The 22,483-nt window shown below is 33.5% G+C and overlaps 1 protein-coding gene across 4 annotated transcripts in view; it reads right to left on the bottom strand.

Annotated features, from left to right (window-relative positions):
* The window catches only part of HERC4 (HECT and RLD domain containing E3 ubiquitin protein ligase 4), a 133,816-nt gene that overhangs the window by 96,485 nt on the left and 14,848 nt on the right, over positions 1–22,483 (bottom strand). For all 4 annotated transcript variants that reach the window (XR_005986596.1, XM_041747160.1, XM_041747161.1 and 1 more), the window contains exons 3-4: positions 7,823–7,982; positions 454–530 (exon numbers count right to left, since the gene is read on the bottom strand). Coding sequence is in view for 3 of the 4 variants with exons in the window: in XM_041747160.1 (XP_041603094.1) it covers positions 454–530; positions 7,823–7,982 (237 nt within the window). In the remaining variant the exon portion in view is untranslated. The remainder of the gene's footprint in view (positions 1–453; positions 531–7,822; positions 7,983–22,483) is intronic.

The following is a 22,483-nucleotide window of genomic DNA, read 5'->3' as shown; positions in this document are numbered from 1 at the left end:
TTCAAGAATTGAAAGAATCAATATTGTAAAAATTTTCTTAAAACTGATTTATCGACAATGTAATCCCAATCAAAATCACAATAGTTTGTGTGACTATGAAGACTGACAAGCTAATTCTAAAATGTATGTGGATATAAAAAGGATCAAAAAGAACCAGGACAATCTTGAATTTCAAGAACAGGAGATCCCTGGTTGGCTCAGTGGTTTAGTGCCTGCCTTCGGCCCAGGGTATGATCCTGGAGTCCCAGGAACAAGTTCCACATCAGGGTTCCTGCATGAAGCCTGCTTCTGCTTCTCCCTCTGCCTGTGTCTCTGCCTCTTTCTCTCTGTCTCTCATGAATAAATAAATAAAATATTAAAAAAACAAACAAACACAGTTGGAGAGCTTTCTGCTCAATTCAAGTATCCAGTAATAAAACTGAAAAGGGGTAAGAAAATTAAAATAATGCTTACCTTTAGAAAGTGCAAGTGAATGATAGTAACCACAAGCAACCTGTACTATCTGGATATCTGACAAACTTTTAATATTTCTAGAAAATAAGAAAAGACATCAAAATCAGTTAATTCCATATAACAAATGGTTACTGAATACTATTTATTAATGCCATTTATTGCCATTTATTGACCACCTACTATGTGCAAGTAGTTTCCTAGCAGTTTATTCTATTTTTTATATAAGTCCATTTTACCCAATTATTTATGCTAACATCGTGAACAAAATCGAATGTAAAAAATTAAGAGGTGTAATGAGAAAGTACTTCGAAAAAATTATTTAGGCAAACTATATTCACACCCTCAAGTATTCCTTACAATGCTTTTATAATTCAGATATTTTCTTTTATCAAAAGAAATCTTTAGCTCAAAGTGTAAAACCTAGCAATCTATTTGTAAGACAAATGAACATGATCTAATTTGTCTAAAATTGGTGTTTGGCCTAGTTTAATACATGCTCTCTAGCAGGTTTCTTAAGAACCAACAGGGATTCCTATCATACCATGCTAACAATTCGCAATTTATGAAACCCCTTCCTTCTGAGCTGAGCTATCCTTTTCCTTTACATCTTAATCAGTTTATATTAAACTTAATTCTTTACTGGAGAAATTTAATAAATTAGTATTTATTATGATCACTAATATGTTCAGTCATATTTCTGCCATCTTGCATTTTTTCCTTGTATTTTTATAATTTCTTCCCCCCCTTTCTGATTTTTCCTTAATATAATTCTAAAGGCTCATTATTAAAGCACTATGAAAATCAAGTAACTTTGTGCATCAATCATGCCATGCCAAGTGTTTCTTATGTAGTTCCCCTTCTCCTGGTCATTCTGTTTTTCCTGAATGAATGTTTTCAAGATAAAAAGGGGGGAGGAAACATGTTTCTTATTTCCCTTTACCTGATACTGCCACCTGACCTGATTCTGCCATATGAGAGTCCGGAGCAAGTTCTGACCAGTGTGTCGATACCCATGATTTTCGGGAGGCAGCTTCAGCAAATCAAATTTTGAGTAGGAGAAAGGAGAGTTACTCTAATTCCATATTGTTGTATTAAAAATATTTTTATTTAGTGGATTTATGTTCTTAACTACAAAACCTGAGAGTTGCACTGCTATAATTTAGCAGAATCCAACAAGTTAGCAGGATCCAATGCACCTTCAGATTTTTTAAATGTAGCAAAATGCCACTTTTTTGCAATTAGCAAAATCAAATACTACCAATGCAAAAACAGGAATAAAAAAGTACATGGATATGTACAACTGTGCTAAAGTTACTGAACATTTACTGTTACTGTTTATGCATATTAGGCACATGATATACTGACCAATGAACTATATTATATATTTTTAAACTATATTGATCATTTTTAAAAACTTGTTTCAGGTATCAAGTCCAAGTAAAACATTTCAAATACTATACTCTCATAGCACCTTATGCTTTTTCCTTCACAGCGTTTATCACTGTTAATTACTAGTGTATTTATTCATTTAATTATTACTAGTGTACTCTTCTAAGTAATAAGCTCTATAGAAGCAGACTATGTGTCTTACACCCATAGACTCCCCAGGACTTACCACATTGCCTGGCAAAAAATATGTAATGAATACACTGTTAAAGGATGAGTTTATAAAGTCTTCGAAGCTTTAGTATTAAACTGTTCAGAAAGTCTGTCCCTAAAACTTCTAAATTTGCATAGCAATTTATACTCAGTGACTTTTACAGTTCTAAAATTATCCTAAGGCCTGGAATACAGCATAAATGCTAATTTCTGGGCAGCCCAGGTGGTTCAGCGGTTTAGTGCCGCCTTCAGCCCAGGGCCTGATCCTGGAGACCCAGGATCAAGTCCCACATCAGGCTCCCTGCACGGAGCCTGCTTGTCCTTCCACCTGTGTCTCTGCCTCTCTCTCTGTCTCTCATGAATAAATAAAATCTTAAAAAATAAAAAAATAAAAGCTAATTTCTTTAGCCATGTCTGCTACAGTGACAAGGAAATATTCTTCTATGGTATTACCATTAAGAAAAAAATTAACTTTCATCTCCATGTAAATTAATATACTAAAGATTTGGGGAGCTGAAGGAGGATATGTTTTTCTTCCCTTCTTTTTAGCTTACAGGAATGAAAAAAAAGAAAAATACTGAATGGTAAAAAGCTACCATGTTAGTTCTCCATGTCCCATTTTTCCTAAAGAGATAAATTAGAAAATTCTTTTTTTTTTTTTTTTAAGATTTTATTCATTCATTCATGAGATACACAGAGAGAGAGGCAGAGAGAGAGAGAGAGAAGCAGGCTCCATGCAGTGAGCCTGACGTCGGACTCGATCACGGGTCTCCAGGATCATGCCCTGGGCCGAGGGCAGGTGCCAAACCGCTGAGCCACTCAGGCATCCCCAAATTAGAAAATTCTTAATGAATTTTTAAAAACTCATCAAAAGTAATTATCCGTAAGTATAAAAAGGCTTATGTAAATGTTTAATTGTTTTCAAATTTTTTTAATGATTCAAATGTAGTTAAATAAGCCAGAATAAGTTTTGTAAATAAAAATACATACTTATACACACACACACACACACACTACATGAAGATTCCTAATTCATCAGAACTATGAAGAAAAAAAATCATAATTCAGACATCTAGGTTCAACATTTTCTAACTGCTTATAAATAAGAAATAACTCCCTGAAGTTTAGAGTATATCAAACACTTTAAATGGCCATTATATCACTAAATGATTCACTGTAAAGAACTGAATCATTTCTTTACTGAATTTTGAAAGATGTCTAAAATTTGTAGAACAGTTAATAAACCTGGAAATAAGATTTTGTACTCCCCTCTCTTGGAAAGTCTGCCAAAATATACTGAACTGTTATACTTTCCAATTTAATGTACAGGGGCATTAGAGGCAGAAACCAGGTGCTTCCAGTTGTTTGTGAAGTTAAAATTCCAACAACTGTTAACAAAGACCAGTGAAAATTTTTGATTATATAATTTAAAATTTCAGAGCTAAAACATTAACTATGTTACCAATTTCAAATTCAACAAGGTGTTTACATTAAGTACAGCTTTTTTATGTCAATTATACCTCAATAAAGTGATTTTTAAAATATATTTTTACCAATAAAACATTAACAATTTTCTACTTCCTACTGAAGCCACAACTTCATTACTGATTTGAGAAATCTTAGCACCAATTCCTCTTTGAATTTTGAAAAATTTACACTAACAATCTAGTCTCTACCATTAAGAAATATTTTTTCTTTTTAATCTAAAATTGTTATATGTTCAGAGTTGAGTGAAATCAAGAAAATAAATTTTCCTTTTGACCAAGCTGACAAGTCAAATATATTAGTTTCTACAATCCAGAAATAGCTGTTCTCACAAGGATCATGTTATACCACTCTGTGATGTTTTTTTATTGCATATGTCCAAGAAATAGGACTTCAAAAAAATGTTACAACTTTATTGCCAACAACTGGTTTTCCAAAGTTTGCATGGAAAAGTATGTATTTCCACTGACATCAAACTAAAACATAGTATAATTAGGCTTAATTTTTTTTTTATAAAGGCATAACATATATTCCACCTAAAAAGAAAATAACTAGGCAGAAATGCAGGTCTACAAAAGAAACTCTTAAAATATAGTGAACAAGTTGAGGATTTGGAGGAGAGCCAGGTGGGGGGAGGAGTAATTGGGTGACAGGCATTAAGGAAGGCACTTGATATACTGAGCACTGGGTGTTACATCCAACTGATGAATCACTAAATTCTACCCCCAAAACTAACGCTACACTATATGTGAACGAACCTGAATTTAAATAAAGTTCTGAAAGAAAAAAAAAAAGAAAGAAAGAAATGCAGATCTACAGAGACCAGCATTAGTACTGAATAATTTGTCTTTCCCCAAGTAGTTCTTTCAAAACTAGATAAAATTAGAAGTAAAGATTATCAAAGTAGCAACAGTTTCAAATATAATCTATTATTAATTTTACATTCTTCTTTCATTTTAAAGTGTTGCTGAATTTATTTATTTTTATTTATTTTTTGTTGTTGCTGAATTTAAATACTCTTCTCCATGGCATAAAAATGGACTTTGTTCTCAAGAAAGTACAGCCTAACATGAATCCTCACTTTTCTGACCATTTTTACTAAAATTATAAACACTAATTTAAAAAAAATTTACAGTGGAAGGGGAGGTGGGCGGGTGTTGGAGGGGAATGGGTGACAGGCACTGAGGTGGACACTTGACGGGATGAACACTGGGTGTTTTTCTGTATGTTGGTAAATTGAACACCAATAAAAGTTAATAAAAAAATAATAATAATAAAAAAAATAAAAAATAAAAAATAAAAAAAAATTTACAGATAGTTGAGCTTCCTCCTGTCTTCTATACATGTTTTATTCAAAACAAATGCAATATTTACAAAGCTGGCTGACAACTCTAAGCATATAGAAAAAGGCTTGAATCTAACAGTGATTTGGTACTACAATTTAAAAGAAAAAATAAAAGAAAAAAATCACCGGCAGTGTTTCATAAAAATATATTTCTATGTCGTATATTGATCTGATATGATTTTCAAAAAAAATTGTTCTTAAGTTTTTTTGATATAAAGATGAAGTAAGTTGTATCAGGATATCATAATATCATCTGTTCTGGATGAACTCAGTGGGGCTCCACTGAAGGCTTACCAACAAAAATACATGAAGAAAATCTCTAGCTATAGAGGACCTTTAGACTAAAATACTGAGAGTTTGTGAGGACTATCCCAGACTCTTAGGTCTTACCAAGGCCACTCTTTGCTGACCTAAATAGCTTTCTGAAGACACGGCAATTAGTGCCAGCCTCAGTAAAGGAAACTTTTAAAACCTCAGTGGGTAAGACCAAACAGCAATCTGTGAAAAAGATCCTCTCACCCATCAACATTGCTAGGTGTAGCCTTCCCTGGCAACATGCTCTAGAACAGGAGACTTTTTCTTTTGTGCTGGCCTCTTTCTTTTGTGCTGGCAGGAGGATTATCAGCTCTCAGTTGGCTAAGCCATCCCTCCCTAGTATCAAGTCATACAAAGGTATGTACCTCACCTAAATTTATAATCTCCTCCTGCTTGAAACCAGAGTATGATTTATCTATCATCAGTTTGGAGTATGTTATTTATTCCATATGCTACTGGCTTGTGAAATTCCTGCAGAAAACGTGTTAAATAGACGGCTGGCAAAGACAAACTCAGTCTCTACGCATGATTTTCCCAAAACAAAATATACTGAAATACTAAACTGCCCTTTAACACATGAAAATATCAGTAAAAACTATATAATCATCACAAATCGTATCAGTCCACTGAAAAATGAGTACGCTGAACAGGAGAAAGCCCTTACCATAAAGCTTAAAAGTTAACACATGTATTTAGCAAATACAAAAACATAAACTTAAACCAAATGACTCAAATAAGATTTCTTTTGGGTCCCCATCCAGGTTCATGAAATAGTTAAGTCACAAACACATAATTTATTATAGGACACTGTTCAAGTAAACTGTCATATAATAAAATTTTCTCCTTATAATTACTTTCTTTCCATTTACTAAGCATCTATAGATTACTGACTGAAATTGAAATCCCCAATACTAGAAGAGCAACAAAAATGTAATTATGATTTTAAGGGACCAGTAAAGTAAATACAAAAGAAATTAGAAAGTTTTGACATAAATCATGGTTTTGAGAATGCTGATTTAGAAAATCTCATACATAAGCCCTTTTTTAATCACAGAAAATACAAAAATTTTAAGAATCTTAAATTAAAAATCCCACTCCACAACAATTATTTGTGGGAGGAAATACAAGCAGTAGAGGATACGATAAATGTAAGGTCACTATGTTTCTATGAATGCTTTGTATTATTATCTAGCCAAAAGCCATTTGGTTGCAAATTATCATTTTCTGAAACAAATCAAAATTGAAATGACTAAAAAAATTCAATTTACTTAGCTTAAGGAAAAAAAAAGTTTTCTCCCAAGAGCACCATCATTATAAGACATTGAAAGCAAAATGGGAGTTGTGTTTGTTATTTAATTTTTGTAACAGAAGAAATAAAGGGAAAAAAATTTGTTTGTAGAGTTCTGTGGAATTTAGTTACAAGGTCAATCAAGGAAACATGTGAATATAATGTATCCACAAGTCTCAACAGACAGTTTTTACTAGAAGAAAGATAAAACATGAAACTAAAGACCAAAAAAAACTTTTAATAAATTAAAACAAACACTCTAAATGAATGCTTTTTTTTTTTTTTTTTAAATGAATGCTTTTAAGTTCTCAATAAACATACATGAGGAAAGGTCATATGCTTACTAAAGGAACCAGCTAGCCTTCCTAGTTAAAAAAACTCATTTCTAATAATAGTTTCTGTTCTGAATTAGATTATTTGTCCTGGTGTTCCATTTTCTTATCCTAGTAAGTTACATCCTATTTCTTAAACCAGACAAACATTACCAATGATAAGTTAAAAACAAAATTTCTAAATGTGTGTAAAAATAACTCTACCTAGATTTACATCTAAAATTAGTTTAATACCTTGTTTCTCTGGAGAGTTCTCTTTTGTCCCTATAACTATTACTAGAAAGAAAGAACAAGAGTTTAAGGAAGCAAGAATTTGAATAATTTAAAAAACAAAGTGTGATTAATGTATTATTTCTGTATTTAAAATAAATTGGCTACTTTTCTTTAAATATATTTTTACCTAAATATGTTCATGCTCTTATAATTTTTAATATTAAAACAATGGCCATGCCCTATGTAAATCTCTAAGACTACAACACTAATGAGGTGTTTATTTTTTAATTCTGAAATAATTCTATGATGAATTAGTGCTTAACAAATTAAATCATGGCCACTACACTTTGTAAAAATGTGGAAACTGACTGAATTATTTTTATACTAAGTATGTGGGGTTTCTATATTCAATAAAAACAATAAAAAAAACAAGATAGAGAAAGATGTAAGCAACCAATATTTAATAAATCTTTCAATAGCTGGGGTAGTCACGATTCTAGAATTAGTTTAAATTAGCCTAAACCACTTTAAAATTTTAGTAGGAAAATATTTATAATAAAGTACATATTCCCCATCCCTTTTCTTTACAAATAATTTTGGGGGAAAATATGTAGTACATAAAAAAAAGCACTCAGCTCAAATTAAAGGTAAGAATCTACCTAGAAAACTTCCTTAAGAATTCAAAAGGGAGAAATAATTAGGTATCAACTCTTAAATACCATAGTAAGAATAATTAAGTAACAAATTTATTATAAAAGATTGTTAAAGACCTCTTTTGGTCACCTTTGTTACCTGGGTACTCTGATACATTCCTCTGATCCTAGCAGGCCAAGCTGTCCATCAGAATCGAGACCCCATGCATACACCTGGCCTTTGTCATTTAGAGCTAATGTATGAGCTTCTCCACATGAAACAGCTACGATATTTTGGGCATCCAGGGCAACAACCTGCTCTACAGAAATCAAGAAGAGAGACATTACATTTTAGTTTTGAACTACTAATGACAATAAAACAGTCTTCATCTTGTACAAAAAAGCTTAAGAAAATGATAAAATACAAACTACAGACTAAGTGTAACACTAGTTACTTTAAAAAATTTAACAAGTATGTGCCATATAAAATTCTCATTGTGGCAAATACAGATATATATTCTGGGGCATAAGCAACTCAAAATACTAAGTTTGGACATTAAGTTTTGGACAATAAGTTGGAACATTTTGGAGAAGAAGTGAAAAGTTTATAAAATTTCTCTCAAAGTACTCTTCATTTAAAGCCATTACCAATAACAGAAGAGTCCAGCTGAAAAAAGAATCATTTAAACATCCTGGGCCAAATTATTTAATAATGAAATCATAATTGACATATACTACTATGGAGTGATTCTGAAATTAATTAAATAATCTGAACTGGCAATTTCTGATAGAAAAGCAAATTCTTTACAAATCTCATAAATAGCGCATCTACTAGATATGCTGAAGAGAGAACTTTTCAAAGCAATGTACCATAACAAACAGGTTTCAGTTTATGGACTGCCATTTTAACATCAAAGATATAAAAATCCCATATGTGGCTAAAATGTGTTCAAGTTTTAAACCAGAAAATAATTTAGAATATCGTTCCTTCCTAAGGCTGTCAGTAGCCACTGACAAACCAGTAAACAAAGTGCAACTGATTCTTTAGTCTCCTTAAGATGTGTAAGGTCTGTCAGTTTTTTTACTACTACTATTACATGGTTTAAGATAATCATTTATAATAAGCCCTTTAATTTCAGCTTACTAAAAAAGCTATAATTTCTGTCTTCAATAAACTGAAAGCTGAAGAGTTGTTCAATTGAATCAGAGTTTTCTTCTGAAACACACTTTAGCTCATGTACAAATGCAGATATTCAATAAAGAAACCAATTGCATCGAAAAAGTTTAAATCCCCATGTCTAGAGAATTTCAAATTCTATCTAGATTACTACCCTTGCATTTTGGGGTAGGATGTTAGCCCTATTAGCCTCTAAGAATCTGTACAACTCTAATGCTCTAATGGTACTAAAGTACTTACCTTAAAGTACTATGAGTTAGTAACTTGTGAAGATGGTGAACAATATGTAGAAGTTCATTATACTTATCTTTTGCTATTTATATATATTTTGTGTATGTTTTTATGAAATTATATTGTAGGAACAAAGAAAAGCAAACAAAAAGAACAAAATGTAACACACTGCCCCCCCCAAAAAAAATCAAGAAAAAGTAGGACATTATTTGTTTACACCAAAACATCACCATAAATCTTAATTATAAAGAAGGCAGGCCTGTTCTCTTTCACAGAGGCCCCAGAAATAAGTCAACATCTCTCCAAGACAGTAAAGAGCAGAAAATGACAAGATGACAAGACAAATGAGTAAAGACTGGATGGTACCATAGCAAATGAAGAGTACTTTAGATAGCAACAGCTATAAAGTCAAAGACACAAAAATTCAAAAAAAGCAAAGAAATGATAATCTTTACGGAAACACAATGAGAATAAAACATTTCTAGCCCTGAATGAGTTTACAGTTTACAGAAAAACAAGTGAGATAAGGATTGTGATTAAATGCTAAGATAAAGATATACACAAAAAGCACCATGGGAATATGAGATACTTATTAAAACCTTAAAAGATACTAGGAAGAATTCTGGAAGACAGGAACACTTAACACCAAATCCTGAGCTGAGGAACGAGGAAGAGATTCCATGCAGCCATTTGAGAAAATTCTTATAACAAAACTAATTAAAAACAAAGTTTAAAGACAAATAAGAAAAATGGAAAAAATGTTACTCATACCTCAAAGAAATAATCTCAATTTTTAAAGACTTAGTTGGAAAAAAAAAAAAAAGACCAGTAATTTAATGAAAAGTGGACAAAAGATGTTAACTGATATACAGTTCACAGAAAAAGAAACAGAAACTGCCCTTAATCATATGAAAAGATGTTCAACTTCATTGAGGAGAGAAACGTAAATCCAAACTACATTTAGAAGCCAATAATATGTTCACTTAGAAAATGTATAAAACCATACACTTAGAATTTTGTACTTTTCCATATAGGTTATCCTTTAGGCAAAGTTTACATTTTTCAAGAGAATAAGAAGAAAAGCCACAGAATGGGAAAAAATATTTGCAAAAGATGGATCTAATAAAAAACTACCCAAAATATATAAAAAATTCTTACAACTCAACAGCAAGAAAATAAATAGCCCATTAAAAAACAGGCAAAAGAACTGGACAGACACACCTCACCAAGTAAGATACACAGATGGCAAGTAAGCCAATGAAAGGATGTTCTACATTATATGTCATCAGGGAATTGCAAATTAAAATGAGATACCACTATACATCTTATTAAATGGCCCAGATTGCTGGAAAGGATAGAGAGCAACAGAAACTCTCATTTGCTGCTGGAGGATATGCAAAATGATACAGCCACTTTCGAAGACAATTTGGTAGTTGCTTACAAAACTAAACATATTCTTATCATATGACCCAGCAATCACACTCCTTGATATTCCCCAAAGGAGCTGAAAACATGCCAACACAAAAACCTACGCAATAGATGTTTACAGCATCTTTATCCATAATTGCTAAAACATGGAAACAACCAAAATGTCTTAAATAGTAAATAAAGCGTTGTACATCCAGATGATAGAATATTATTGAAATAAAATGGAATAAGCTATCAAACCATAAGAAGACATGGAAGACACTTAAGTTTATATTCCTAAGTAAAAAGAAGCCAATCTGAAAAGGCTACAATTCTGTATGATTCCAAATACATAACATTCTGGAAAAGTCAAAAATTTGAAGACAGTAAAAAGTTTAGTGGTTGCTGGAGGTTGGGGGAAGAGAGGGATGAACAGGCCAAGCAGGGTTTTTTTTTTTTTTTTAAGACTTACTTATTTATTCATGAGAGACACAGACTGAGAGATAGAGGCAGAGCCATAGGCAGAGGGAGAAACAGGCTTCTTGCAGGGAGTGATCCGGATCCCAAGATCCCAAGACCTGAGCCAAAGGCAGGCGCCCAACAGCTGAGCCACCCAGGCATCCTAGAGCAGAGTGTTTTTAAGGTAGTAAATAAAACTATTCTGTATGATACCATTACTATTCTGTACAATAATATATATCATTATGCATTTGTCAAAACCCATAGATTGCACAACACAAAGAGTGAACCCTAATGAAACTACAAACTTCAGATGATGTCACTGTAGGTTCGTTTATGGCGGTAAATGTGCCACTATGGTATAAGATGTGGATAATGGGAAAGATTGTGCATGTGTGGGGATGAAGTATATAGGAATTGTGCTTTCTGCTCAGTTTTGCTGTGAACCTAAAACCACTCTAAAAAATAGTTTATTGGGGGATCCCTGGGTGGCGCAGCGGTTTGGCGCCTGCCTTTGGCCCAGGGCGCGATCCTGGAGACCCGGGATCGAATCCCACGTCGGGCTCCCAGTGCATGGAGCCTGCTTCTCCCTCTGCCTGTGTCTCTGCCTCTCTCTCTCTCTGTGTGTGACTATCATAAATAAATTAAAAAAATTAAAAAAAAATAGTTTATTAATTTAAAAAGTTTATGACTATAACAAAACTCACACACCAAGATACTACTTTTCACAAAAATCCCGAAGTTTGATAATCTGTTGGAGGAAAAAAAGCACTCACCTATTATCAGTATATGATAATAGAGGTGTAAAACAGAACAACCTTTATGGAGAGATATGTGGCAATACCTAACCTTTATGGAGAGAAATGTGGCAATACCTAACAAAACATGCATTTACCTTCTGGACCCACCAATTCCATTTCCACGGAATTATCTTACGGTAGCAGAATATGCCATTTAGGCATAGGATTATTTTGAACTCAAAGACATTTTAAGAAGAAATAGATACAAGTAAAGCTCTCTGCCCTCTCCCTATTTGCCTAAAAGGATGACATAAATAATGTAAAGATGCCCACTCTTTCCCTCTCTATCAAGAAAGACAGAAGTCAATCACCAGAGACAACTCTAAACTCCGTCAGCTCAGAGATGGCACCAGAAAAACCTACGCAACTTTCCTAAATAGCTCTTATCTTCCATTAGTTTCCCCACATATTTAACCTTCCCATTTGCCACCTTAGAAACTCAGTCCTTTTTGTTACTTCTCTAAAAATGTACTGTTCTTTTAAGATGCTATATAAGCCCATGTTCTATCACCTGAGTTACTCATCACGGAATGCTCCCATGTGTAAGCTCAGCACATTAATAAATTTGTTTTTTCTCTTGTTAATCTTGTCTTTTGTCTAGACAGAGCCTAGCTAGAGAACCTAGAAAGGTAGAGCAGAAATACGTGTGTGTGTTTATGTCTGTTATGTGTGAACCTGTGTATTTATACATACTTGCACCACTGTATAAAAATTAAAAAAGACTGGAAGTATTCCAAATAGCCATCAATAAAGGATTCCATCTACAGATTGGAATATTATACAAAATAATAATGAGGAAACTCTACATATCAATATGTAGATATAGAAAGATCTCAGCGGTATATTAGCAAAAAGAAAAAAAATCAAGATGTGCAATACTGTATGATTTAAGAGGTAAGAATAAGTATATTCATACTTGCTTATATCTACATAAAGAAACTTTGAAAAGACACAAAAAACCCTATTAAGCATATTTTAGGTGATGCAGGAGGAGGGGGAAATACAGTATTCAAATCTAAGAGCAAAACTTCCCAATGTCTATTTATATTACCTTGATTTTTGAATCATGTGAATATAGTCTATTTCAAACAAAAAAATAAAACTTAATACATCAGTAGAGAAAATAGTTAAAGTCATATATTAAAAACCAGTGTTTTCTTTTTAAAACTGATCTGAACTCTTTATTTAATTATTTTCTGGGCAGCCCCGATGGCCCAGCAATTTAGCGCCGCCTTCCGCCCAGGGCATGATCCTGGAGACCCAGGATTGAGTCCCACGTCAGGCTCCCTGCATGGAGCCTGCTTCTCCCTCTGCCTGTTTTTCTCTCACTCTCTCATAAATAAATAAATAAATCTTTTAAAAAATTATTTTCTACATACTAAAAACTTAAGACAAATAATCTTGTTTTTTTCAAAATTTTAGTCCCATCAACTTACTGAGATACCTATTTTGAGAATAGATAGCTACTTCAGAAATACATTATTAAACATAACAACACAATTATTATATCTAATTTGATTAGACCTGAAGTGTCTCAGTATACCACTGATCTGACTTTCTAAGAGGGCGGGGGTTGGGTTGAGGCAATTCATTTTGATGAGTCATTGAGAAAAACTAAGTAATTTAAAAAATTTGTACAGGGAAGTTATAAGTTTGGTATGTTTGTTGTCTGAGAACAACATTCAAACGTACGAAACAGTGGTATACTGAGACATTTCACATCTAATCAAATTAAATGACTGAATGCTGAAAACAAGATGGCCTGAAAACAGAGTCAATGATAAGCAATGAAGGAGGAATAAAAGAACCCAGCAAAACAAAAAAATTCACTAGAAGCCCAACTCAATGATGCCATGTGTGAGAAAGAAAACAAAATTCATATCAAATCCAACAGCTAACATTTATTATTTACTATGTACCAAGTACTATGCTATTAAGTGTTAATCACCAAGCTACATTTGCCTTTCAAGGCCAAGTTAACACAGAAAAGGGAGGAGTAAGCAGGAATTAAATTCACTTCAACTAGGATAAGTATGAATACATAAGGTAAAGAACTGAAAGCAAAGGAAAAACTTGCCAAGCAAGCCCATTAAACAGTTGATTCCTTTGATAAAGAGAGGCTACAAGATGATGTTGGAACTATGAATGTATGATGCTAAACCTGATGCTAAAGTTTTAATAATGCCACATCATCGTTAGTCAATCCTAGTTCAGAAAATAAGTTATCCCTTTAAAAAAATATATAAACAGGGACGTCTGGGGGGCTCAGTGGTTGAGTGTCTGCTTTTGGCTCAGGGTGTGATTCTGGAATTCAGGGATCGAGTCCTGCATCGGGCTCCCTGCATGGAGCCTGCTTCTCCTCCCTCTGCCTATGTCTCTACCTCTCTCTGAGTCTCTTGTGAATAAATAAGTAAATAAAATCTTTATATATATATATATATATATATATATATATATATATATATACACACACACACACAGATTAAGTATGTGTAAATGTTAACTGTTAGTCACTCTGTTATTCATTCCATCTTTTTTATGCTTCACATGTGCAATAAAAAGTTTGAGAAAAGTAACACTGTTCGTATCAGTATTTATGGTTCACCAGAACAATTAGTTTGGGAAGGCACAAAAAAGGCAAACAAAATATAAGTTGTGGGGGATTACCTTGAGAAAGAAAAAAATACATTATTCAGAGACAGGAGCAAAAACAGAAAAGATAATGAACTAGAAACATGTCACATATCAATCTTGTAAATATTGAAAACAGCTATATTCTAAATATATCTCTAATAGGTCTAAGGTCATTACTTCTGGTTGTTCTTATATTTACATCGTTAAAATGCTGTATTTTTGAAAACTAATGCTGCATTATTTTAGTAAAGAGGAAAAGGCCATAATCTTTACTCCATACATGCAAATAGTCACTTTTAGACTTCTAAAAACCAATTAAAATGTTCAACCTACTAACAGTTTTTCTACATCATCTATTTCCTCCTAATTACCTCTGAATGTATATCTGATTTCAGTTATTTGTTCATAAACTGCATCAAATAAATTTTGTTGCACACGTATTGTAAAAGAATACTGCTGCACATCCTTCTAACAATACAGGATAGATCCAGATTCTTGCTGGAAAATGTTACATGATAAAATCCTTCCCATTAAATAACAGGATAAAAACACCCTATTTCCTTTAGGACTAAGAAATACATTCGTCAATTCTTGATTTTGTGAAAATTTACGCAGAATATTATCTCCAGACTCACTGTTTGAGTTCATTTGTATGACCAATTTCATTATAATCATACAGTGATGATATTTACCTTCACCCTGCAATTTGTCTAGTAATTGTGAAATTTCTTCCTCTATCAATTTTGTGTCATTATGGACAGAAATGAAAAATTTTGCATTCTCAATTTAGCATTTGTACTTAATGAAAGCTACAAAGAGAAATAAAAGCTACAAAGACAGTGACTCCAGACTTCTTTTATATTTTCTTAGACGCTAGAACAAAACTCTGCACAATATATGAAGAAAAAGGATGTTAAATAGTGATTATTTATTTCATAGCACCATCCTTCTAGGAAACTCCATCATTGTTCCACTTACAATTTTAGTCTGTTTGTTTTAGTCTACTTGAGAATACAATCAATTCTCATTACTGGCAATAGTTATGTTTATAAAGCCACCACAAATGCTTATTTAGCAAATACTGAAACACTGCTCCCAGGGAAAATACAGGGTTAGGCTTCTGCAAGCCTCTGATTATATTTTCATGAACTGATCAACACATAACCTTGTTTAATGTGTGTTTCTGCTTAAAGACATCTTATGATTAATATATATATTGTTGATTCACTAACATTGAATTCACAGCCAACAACACTATAACTCATGCCTCAATGTATTATCTAGTAGGGAACATTACAGCGTTCTTGTGCTAGAACACCAGATAGCACTTCAGTACTACCCTCAGAGGGCATTTTAAACAGTGAAATCACCAAAAGTACAAAAATGCAAAATCTGTGATACTAAATATACTGTAAAAAGTGTACTTGTTTACAGAATGAGAGCTGAAACAATAAAGCAGAGCACTGTTTTGTAGAACCTTGGCTGGGAATGTGCACATCAGGAGACTCAACTATTTTGCAGCTTTGCATATGTGCATGTCCAGGAATGACCAGAAAATGCCCATTAGTATTAACTGACTACAACCTAGTCAGGTCGATTTAATAACAGTACACATATATACCTCTTCTTAGACAATCAATCACAAAATACACAAGATAGTCTATTAGTAGTCTTTTGCTAACCAGGGTTTAAACCTGATACTAAGATATAATCATCAGGGGGCACCTGGGTGGCTCAGTCAGTTAAGCATCTGACTCGAGTTTCAGCTTAGGTCATGATCTCATGGATTTGCAAGATTAAGCCCTGCAGGTGCACTCCACATTCAAACGGGGAGTCTGCTTGAGGATTCCCTCCCTCTGCCTCTCCCCCGACTCACATGTGCACACTTGTTCTCAAATAAATGTTTTCTAAAAACATATAATTAATAATATGCTCTGAAAATCTTGTAAACAAAAAATACTAAGAGTAAAGAATGCATTGCCTTTTGGATCTAAAGGTAATACATACTACAGAAACATCATTAGTAACATATTCACAACTACCAGCTCTTAAAAGCAGCTTCTTATTCAAAATTCTAAAACAGCTAATTTGAAGGAAAATATGTACATTATGTTACTCTCCAGCCTCTTTCACCAATAGATCTCAAAATCTTGTTGTTAAGAGTATGATTTGTGTTCTCCCAAAATGCTTATGTTTAAGTACTAATCCCCAGTACCTTGCTTAGAATGTGACCTTACTTGGAAACAGGGTCACTGAGGATATATTTAGTTAGGATGAAGTCATATGGGAGTAGGGTAGACCTCTAATCCTCAAAAGAGGAAATATGGTCATAGTCACACCATGTGAAGGAATGCTTAAGATTGACAGCAAACCACCAGAAGCTAGGAAAGAGCCTGGAGTAGATCCTTCCCTTATAAACTTTAGAAGAAATAAACTCTGCTATCACCTTGATTTTGGATTTCTAGCAAGTAGATCAGATAATGCATTTGTTATTTAAGCTACCTAGTTTGCAATACTTTGCTATGGCAACCCTAGCAAATGAAGACACTAGAATAAATATTTTCAAATCATTTTTGTCAAGTTGGCCATGTATTACCATCTCTGTTTTAAAGGCAAACCATAGGAACGCCTGGGTAGCTCAGCAGTTGGGCATCTGCCTTCGGTTCAGGGCATGATCTTGGAGTCCCAGGATCGGAGTCTCACATCGGGCTCCCAGTGGGGAGCCTGCTTCTCCCTCTGCCTATGTCTCTGCCTCTCTATCTCTCGGTGTCTCTCATGAATAAATAAATAAAATCTTAAAAAAAAAAAATCAGTAAATAAAGGCAAACCATAGAAAGAAATAACTTACTTTGAATAATTCATCACAGATAAACTTGATCCTAAAATTTAGAAATTTCTAGTTCATAATTACATTATTACCATGCCAAAAGATTAAAATAAATGGAAGAAAAAGTTTTTTTAAATTTTATGTATTTATTCATGAAGAGACACAGAGAGAGAGGCAGAGACGTAGGCAGAGGGAGAAGCAGGCTTCCGGCAGACAGCCTGATGCAGGACTTGATCCCAAGACCCTGGAATCATGACCTGAGCCAAAGGTAGACGCTCAAACACTGTGCTCCTATTTAGTTCTTAACATGCATGTCTTATAACCAAGAAATGTTCCTTTTAGGAATTTATTGTAAACTAATGTTTATTGAATCACATTTACTAGGAAAAAACAACAGGAAATAATCTGATTTTCAGTAACAGGTAGGTAAATAAATTATGGAATACCCAGATAAAAGGAATTGATGCTTTCATTTAAAAAAAAAAAAAAATGTCTACTGTGGCGCCTGGGTGGCTCAGTTGATTGGGTGTCCAACTCTTGATTTCAGCTCAGGCCATGGTCTCAGGGTTGTAGGATAGAGCCCAACTGGCTCCATACTCAGCATGGAGTCTTCTAGAGATTCTCTCCCTCTCTCTCTGCCACACCCCCACACATGTGCTCATTCTTGAAGTTTTTTTAAAAAAAAAGGAAGTCTACTAACATGAAAAACTAGAAATATATTAAATGAAAAAGTGAAACCACAAAGCTTTTGTATATATGTACAGAATTACGTATTTTTATACAGATACAAAAGGTAGGAAAATATAAATAATAGTAGTCACCTTTAGAATGTAGGGATAAAAGTGGCTTCCACTTTTTTAAATCACATATTTCTAGGACTTAAAAAACAAGCCATGATAAGTGAAGAGTGAAGATAAATTTCTGATATCCAAATTTAAAATTCAATTGAGGAGTGTGTGGGTGGTTCAATCTAAGCATCTGCCTTTGGCTCAGGTCATGATCCCAGGATCCTGGGATGGAGCCCTACATCCTGGCTCCCTGCTCAGTGGGGAAGCCTACCTCTCCCACTCCCCCTGCTTGTGTGCACATGTGCATGCACTCTCTCTCAAATAAATGAAAAAAAAATTTTTTTTAAAGATTTGTATTTATTTATTTGACACAGAGAGAGCATAAGCAGGAGGAAAAGAAGAGGGAGAGGAAGAGGCATGCTCCACACTGTGCAGGGAGCCCAATTTGGGACTCTATCCCAGGACCTGACCTGACCTGAAGGCAGAAGCTTAACCAACTGAGCCACCTAGGCACCCCTAAATGAAATCTAAAAAAAAAAAAAAACCCCAAAATACAAAACTTCAAATGAATTTTTCCACAGAAAATGTTACAAAGGTCTGTTAAATAGAATTACTGATAGATTATAATACTTAGGTATAATCATTTTAAGATTATTTTGAAAATCTACTTGTGATATCTAGCAATATTTCCATAAGTAAAGAAAAATGTGAAGTTTTTAAAAACACCATTCATAAATCAGGGACTGTCTGGTTTAAGAGTACAATTACAAGCCATGATCCTAAGTCCACAATTAATCTTAATTCTTAATGTGGTCAATGAGTTTAATGAAGTTCTACACATATTTTTAATAGGAAAAAAAATGAACTCCAACAAAGGCTGAATAACTATCAATCTGTTGATTTTCAAGTTATCAAGGTCTAAAAAACAATAGTTATGAATAGCAATAAGCATAACAATTTGATAACAAAAAACTGAGTTCTAAAGGAATAAACTTTTAAATAGTGAATTTTAAAAAACATCATTGCAACTTCTTACTAAAAGTTTAATTCTGTTAGAGTTTAAGTTTCAAAATCCTCTGTCCTACCATGCCTCATTAGTTGCTAAAAATATGTTTCCTTTTCCCTTCTCTCTGAATAACTCAGAACTCTAACTAGAGCAATGGAAAGCACACTTAAAATCCATCTCTAAAAATTTAAAGTTTACAAAATACCATACCATGAAATTTAAAAAGTACTGTATAATTTCATTTTTATTTTAAAATATGGCACACACAGCCTAATATATATGCAGAAAAAATACTGAGAAATAAGAACCAAATTGTTAATACTGGTTATCTACAGTGGCTTTTTTTTCTTTTACCGTTCTTTAATAGTTTAAATAACTGTGTAGTTGATACACTTTACGATTCTGACTTTCTAAAGATGAAGACGTTACTTGGGATTAATGAAAAGCACCAATAAATAATTCAGAGTGCCTTCTTCCCTCTTTATATAACCACAGGACTAATTTTGTTACAGAGATAATAACCAAAGGCTACTTCACTCAAGGCATATACTTCTCTATTCCTAAAGTGAAATTACTGTTTATTGACACTTTTTAAAGGATCTGTAATGTAATGCACGTAATGATAAAAAAATTCAGAATTAAAGAAATAAAACATCTAAACTAAATAAAAACTAAAACTAAAAATTAAATGAAAATGTTTATTTTCTAAAATTACCACCAATAGGAATTTGGAATGGTATGACCAGTAGTCACCAAAACATTTTAATGATTCCCTAATAAAATCTAGTTAACATAAAGTAATTTACATGCCTTAGTTGACAGCTGACAATAAAATAATGTTCTTATGGAGATACAACAAATTAGATTACAAAATTCTTCATAATAGATGTGTTTACAAGTTCGTACCCTTTTTATGCATTCTATTACATAAGATGTAAAGTCAACATACGCAGTTTATTATATGCCTAACATTGTGTTAAGTACTTTATTTAATTTCATTTAATCCTCATAACACCATGAAGCAGGTGTACCATCATCCCTACTTCACAAAGGCACTAACATAAATGTTTCCCTAATTTATTGAACTGCTGTCGTTTTGTTAATATTTAAATAACAAGGTTATGTTTTAATAATTTATTTTCAAAATACACTTAAAATGTTTTAAATATTTAGGGCTTTTTAATACTTTTTCTTTAGAAAACTCCTTTCTGGAGGCAGAAAGGTTGAGCGTCCAACTATGATTTTGGCCCAGGTCATGGTCTCAGGGTTGTGAGATTGAGCCCATGACAGCTCGGTGCTCAGCACAGAGTCTGCTTGAGATTCTCTCTCTCCTTCTTCCCTTCTGCCCCTCCCTTCCCTGACTGCACGAAATAAATAAATAAATAAATAAATAATAAATAAATAAATAAATAAATAAATAAATAAATAAATACAGTCTTAAAAAAAGAAAAGTCCTTTCTGGATGTCTAGGAACCATTGAAACTAATGCTTTGAAGAGAAAAGGAGAAGTTGATATATAAAGACCCCAACATAAATATGATATAAATCAAATAGTTGCTTTACTTTCTTTTTAAAACAAGCAAGAATGAACCCTCAGAATATACTAACAGAGTTTTTATTGTGTTTTCTTAGATTCTTTGTATATTTGAATGACATCCATTCATCACAGGGCCAATTACATTAACTATATTTTCTTGTTTTCTGTATTCTTGAGGTTGGTATTTGGGGAGCAGCAGGACAGATGCTTCCAGAAGAGGTGGCCCTTCCTAGGGCTAGCTAATTCGTAAAGATAACAACTTGTCCACCAGCATGCCTTTCATATGCAAACCAACCAGTCCAAAATTTATACCACCAACTACCTCCTTATCTAACTCACACACACCAAGCCAGTAATTCTCTTACCTTGAATTATCCCAGGGCCACGTACCAGGAAACTAAAAACCAATCCTACAGCCCAAAGCCTGGAGGAATTAACCAAATTAGCCAATCCAAACTTTAATCTGCCCAGTCTTGCCCTTCTCAAGGAAATCCCTACAAAGGCCATGATCTAAGATCTCACCTGTGCTCTTATCTTCTGCCTCTTGACTACCCTACTGTTCTCCCCTATGGCTGTGTATTTGCTGTAATCTGAATATAATAAACTTATTCTAACCTCATTCTTGTTTCCTCTTATGGCCACACGGACTTTATCATACCAAAAATCCAACTTGTGTACATTCTTCCAATTTCAAATTTTACAATTTTGGTTATAACAGAGCTGATGGCCATCAAGTTCATTAAGAGTCTATAATTTTCTTCTCTTCCTATGGTACATCCAATAAAATACAATGATCATGTGTTTATTCAACAAACCCTGGGTTTCGTCTGTGTGTACCAGTGTTGTCACTATGTAGTGATAAAGATATATAAAGGTTTCTACCTTTTAGGAACTGACATAGTAGAGAAGATTTTTATCCAAATAATTCTATACAACAGGAAAACAGAAATGCAAGTTATTAAATTACTGAATGCCAGGTAACTATACTTGATACTGCACAAATATCTGACTTGAGTTCTTACAAGAGTGATCTTGGAGATGTAGGATAATCCTTCAGCTAGGCAAGATTCAAGAGACAGAAATGGAAATATGCCAGAAAATAACCCGGAATTTCAAAAAGGATGAATTAGTGCAGGGAGATCAGTAGAAAAGCTATTGCCACAGTTTTTGCATAGATAGTAATAGTCTAATTAGAATAAAACAAAAAAATTAGTTTGAGATAGGAGAAACCTAAGGGTCTGAGAATTTTGGGTTGTTTTTTAAGATTTTATTTATTTTTTCATGAGAGACACAGAGAAGCAGAGACATAGAGGGAGAAGCAGGCTCCTCTCAGGGAGCCCAACACGGGACTCAATCCTCGGACCTGGGATCACACCGAGCCAAAGGCAGACACTCAACTACCGAGCCACCTAGGCGTACTAGGTCTGAGAGTTTAAAATAACTGGCTCAACACCAAATATTTAACCATTTGCAAAAAAAGAAAGAAAGAAAAAAGAAAAAAAAAAAGAGTTACTAAACAAAAACAAAAACAACCCAAACAAACAAACAAAAAAACCCCACAAATGATGAGTAAGATTTGGCAAATGAGTCAATGTCGGTGCTATAGGCTAGAAAGCAGACCCTAAGGTGAATCTACGGTTTGAACCTAAATAAGTTCAAGAAACTTTAATAGGGACGCCTGGGTGTCTCAGCAGTTGAGCATCTGTCTTTGACTCAGGGCAGGACCCTGGAGTCCCGGGATGGAGTCCCACGTCGGGCTTCCCGCATGGAGCCTGCTTCTCTCCCTCTGCCTTTCTCTACTTCTCTATGTCCCTCATGAATAAATAAATAAAATCTTAAAAAAAAAAGAAAAGAAACTTCAATAAACAAGGAAAAGTTGTTTTTGTAGTCTGTCTTGGAGAGATGGAGATAGCTAACTTAAGTACAACTGTTTCCATTTAAAATGTACCTTTTTG

The sequence above is a fragment of the Vulpes lagopus genome, chromosome 3 (genome assembly GCF_018345385.1).
Source record: "Vulpes lagopus strain Blue_001 chromosome 3, ASM1834538v1, whole genome shotgun sequence".
NCBI lineage: Eukaryota > Metazoa > Chordata > Mammalia > Carnivora > Canidae > Vulpes > Vulpes lagopus.
Note: the sequence above shows the minus strand (reverse complement) of the source record. Positions and strands in the feature narration are given on the sequence as shown.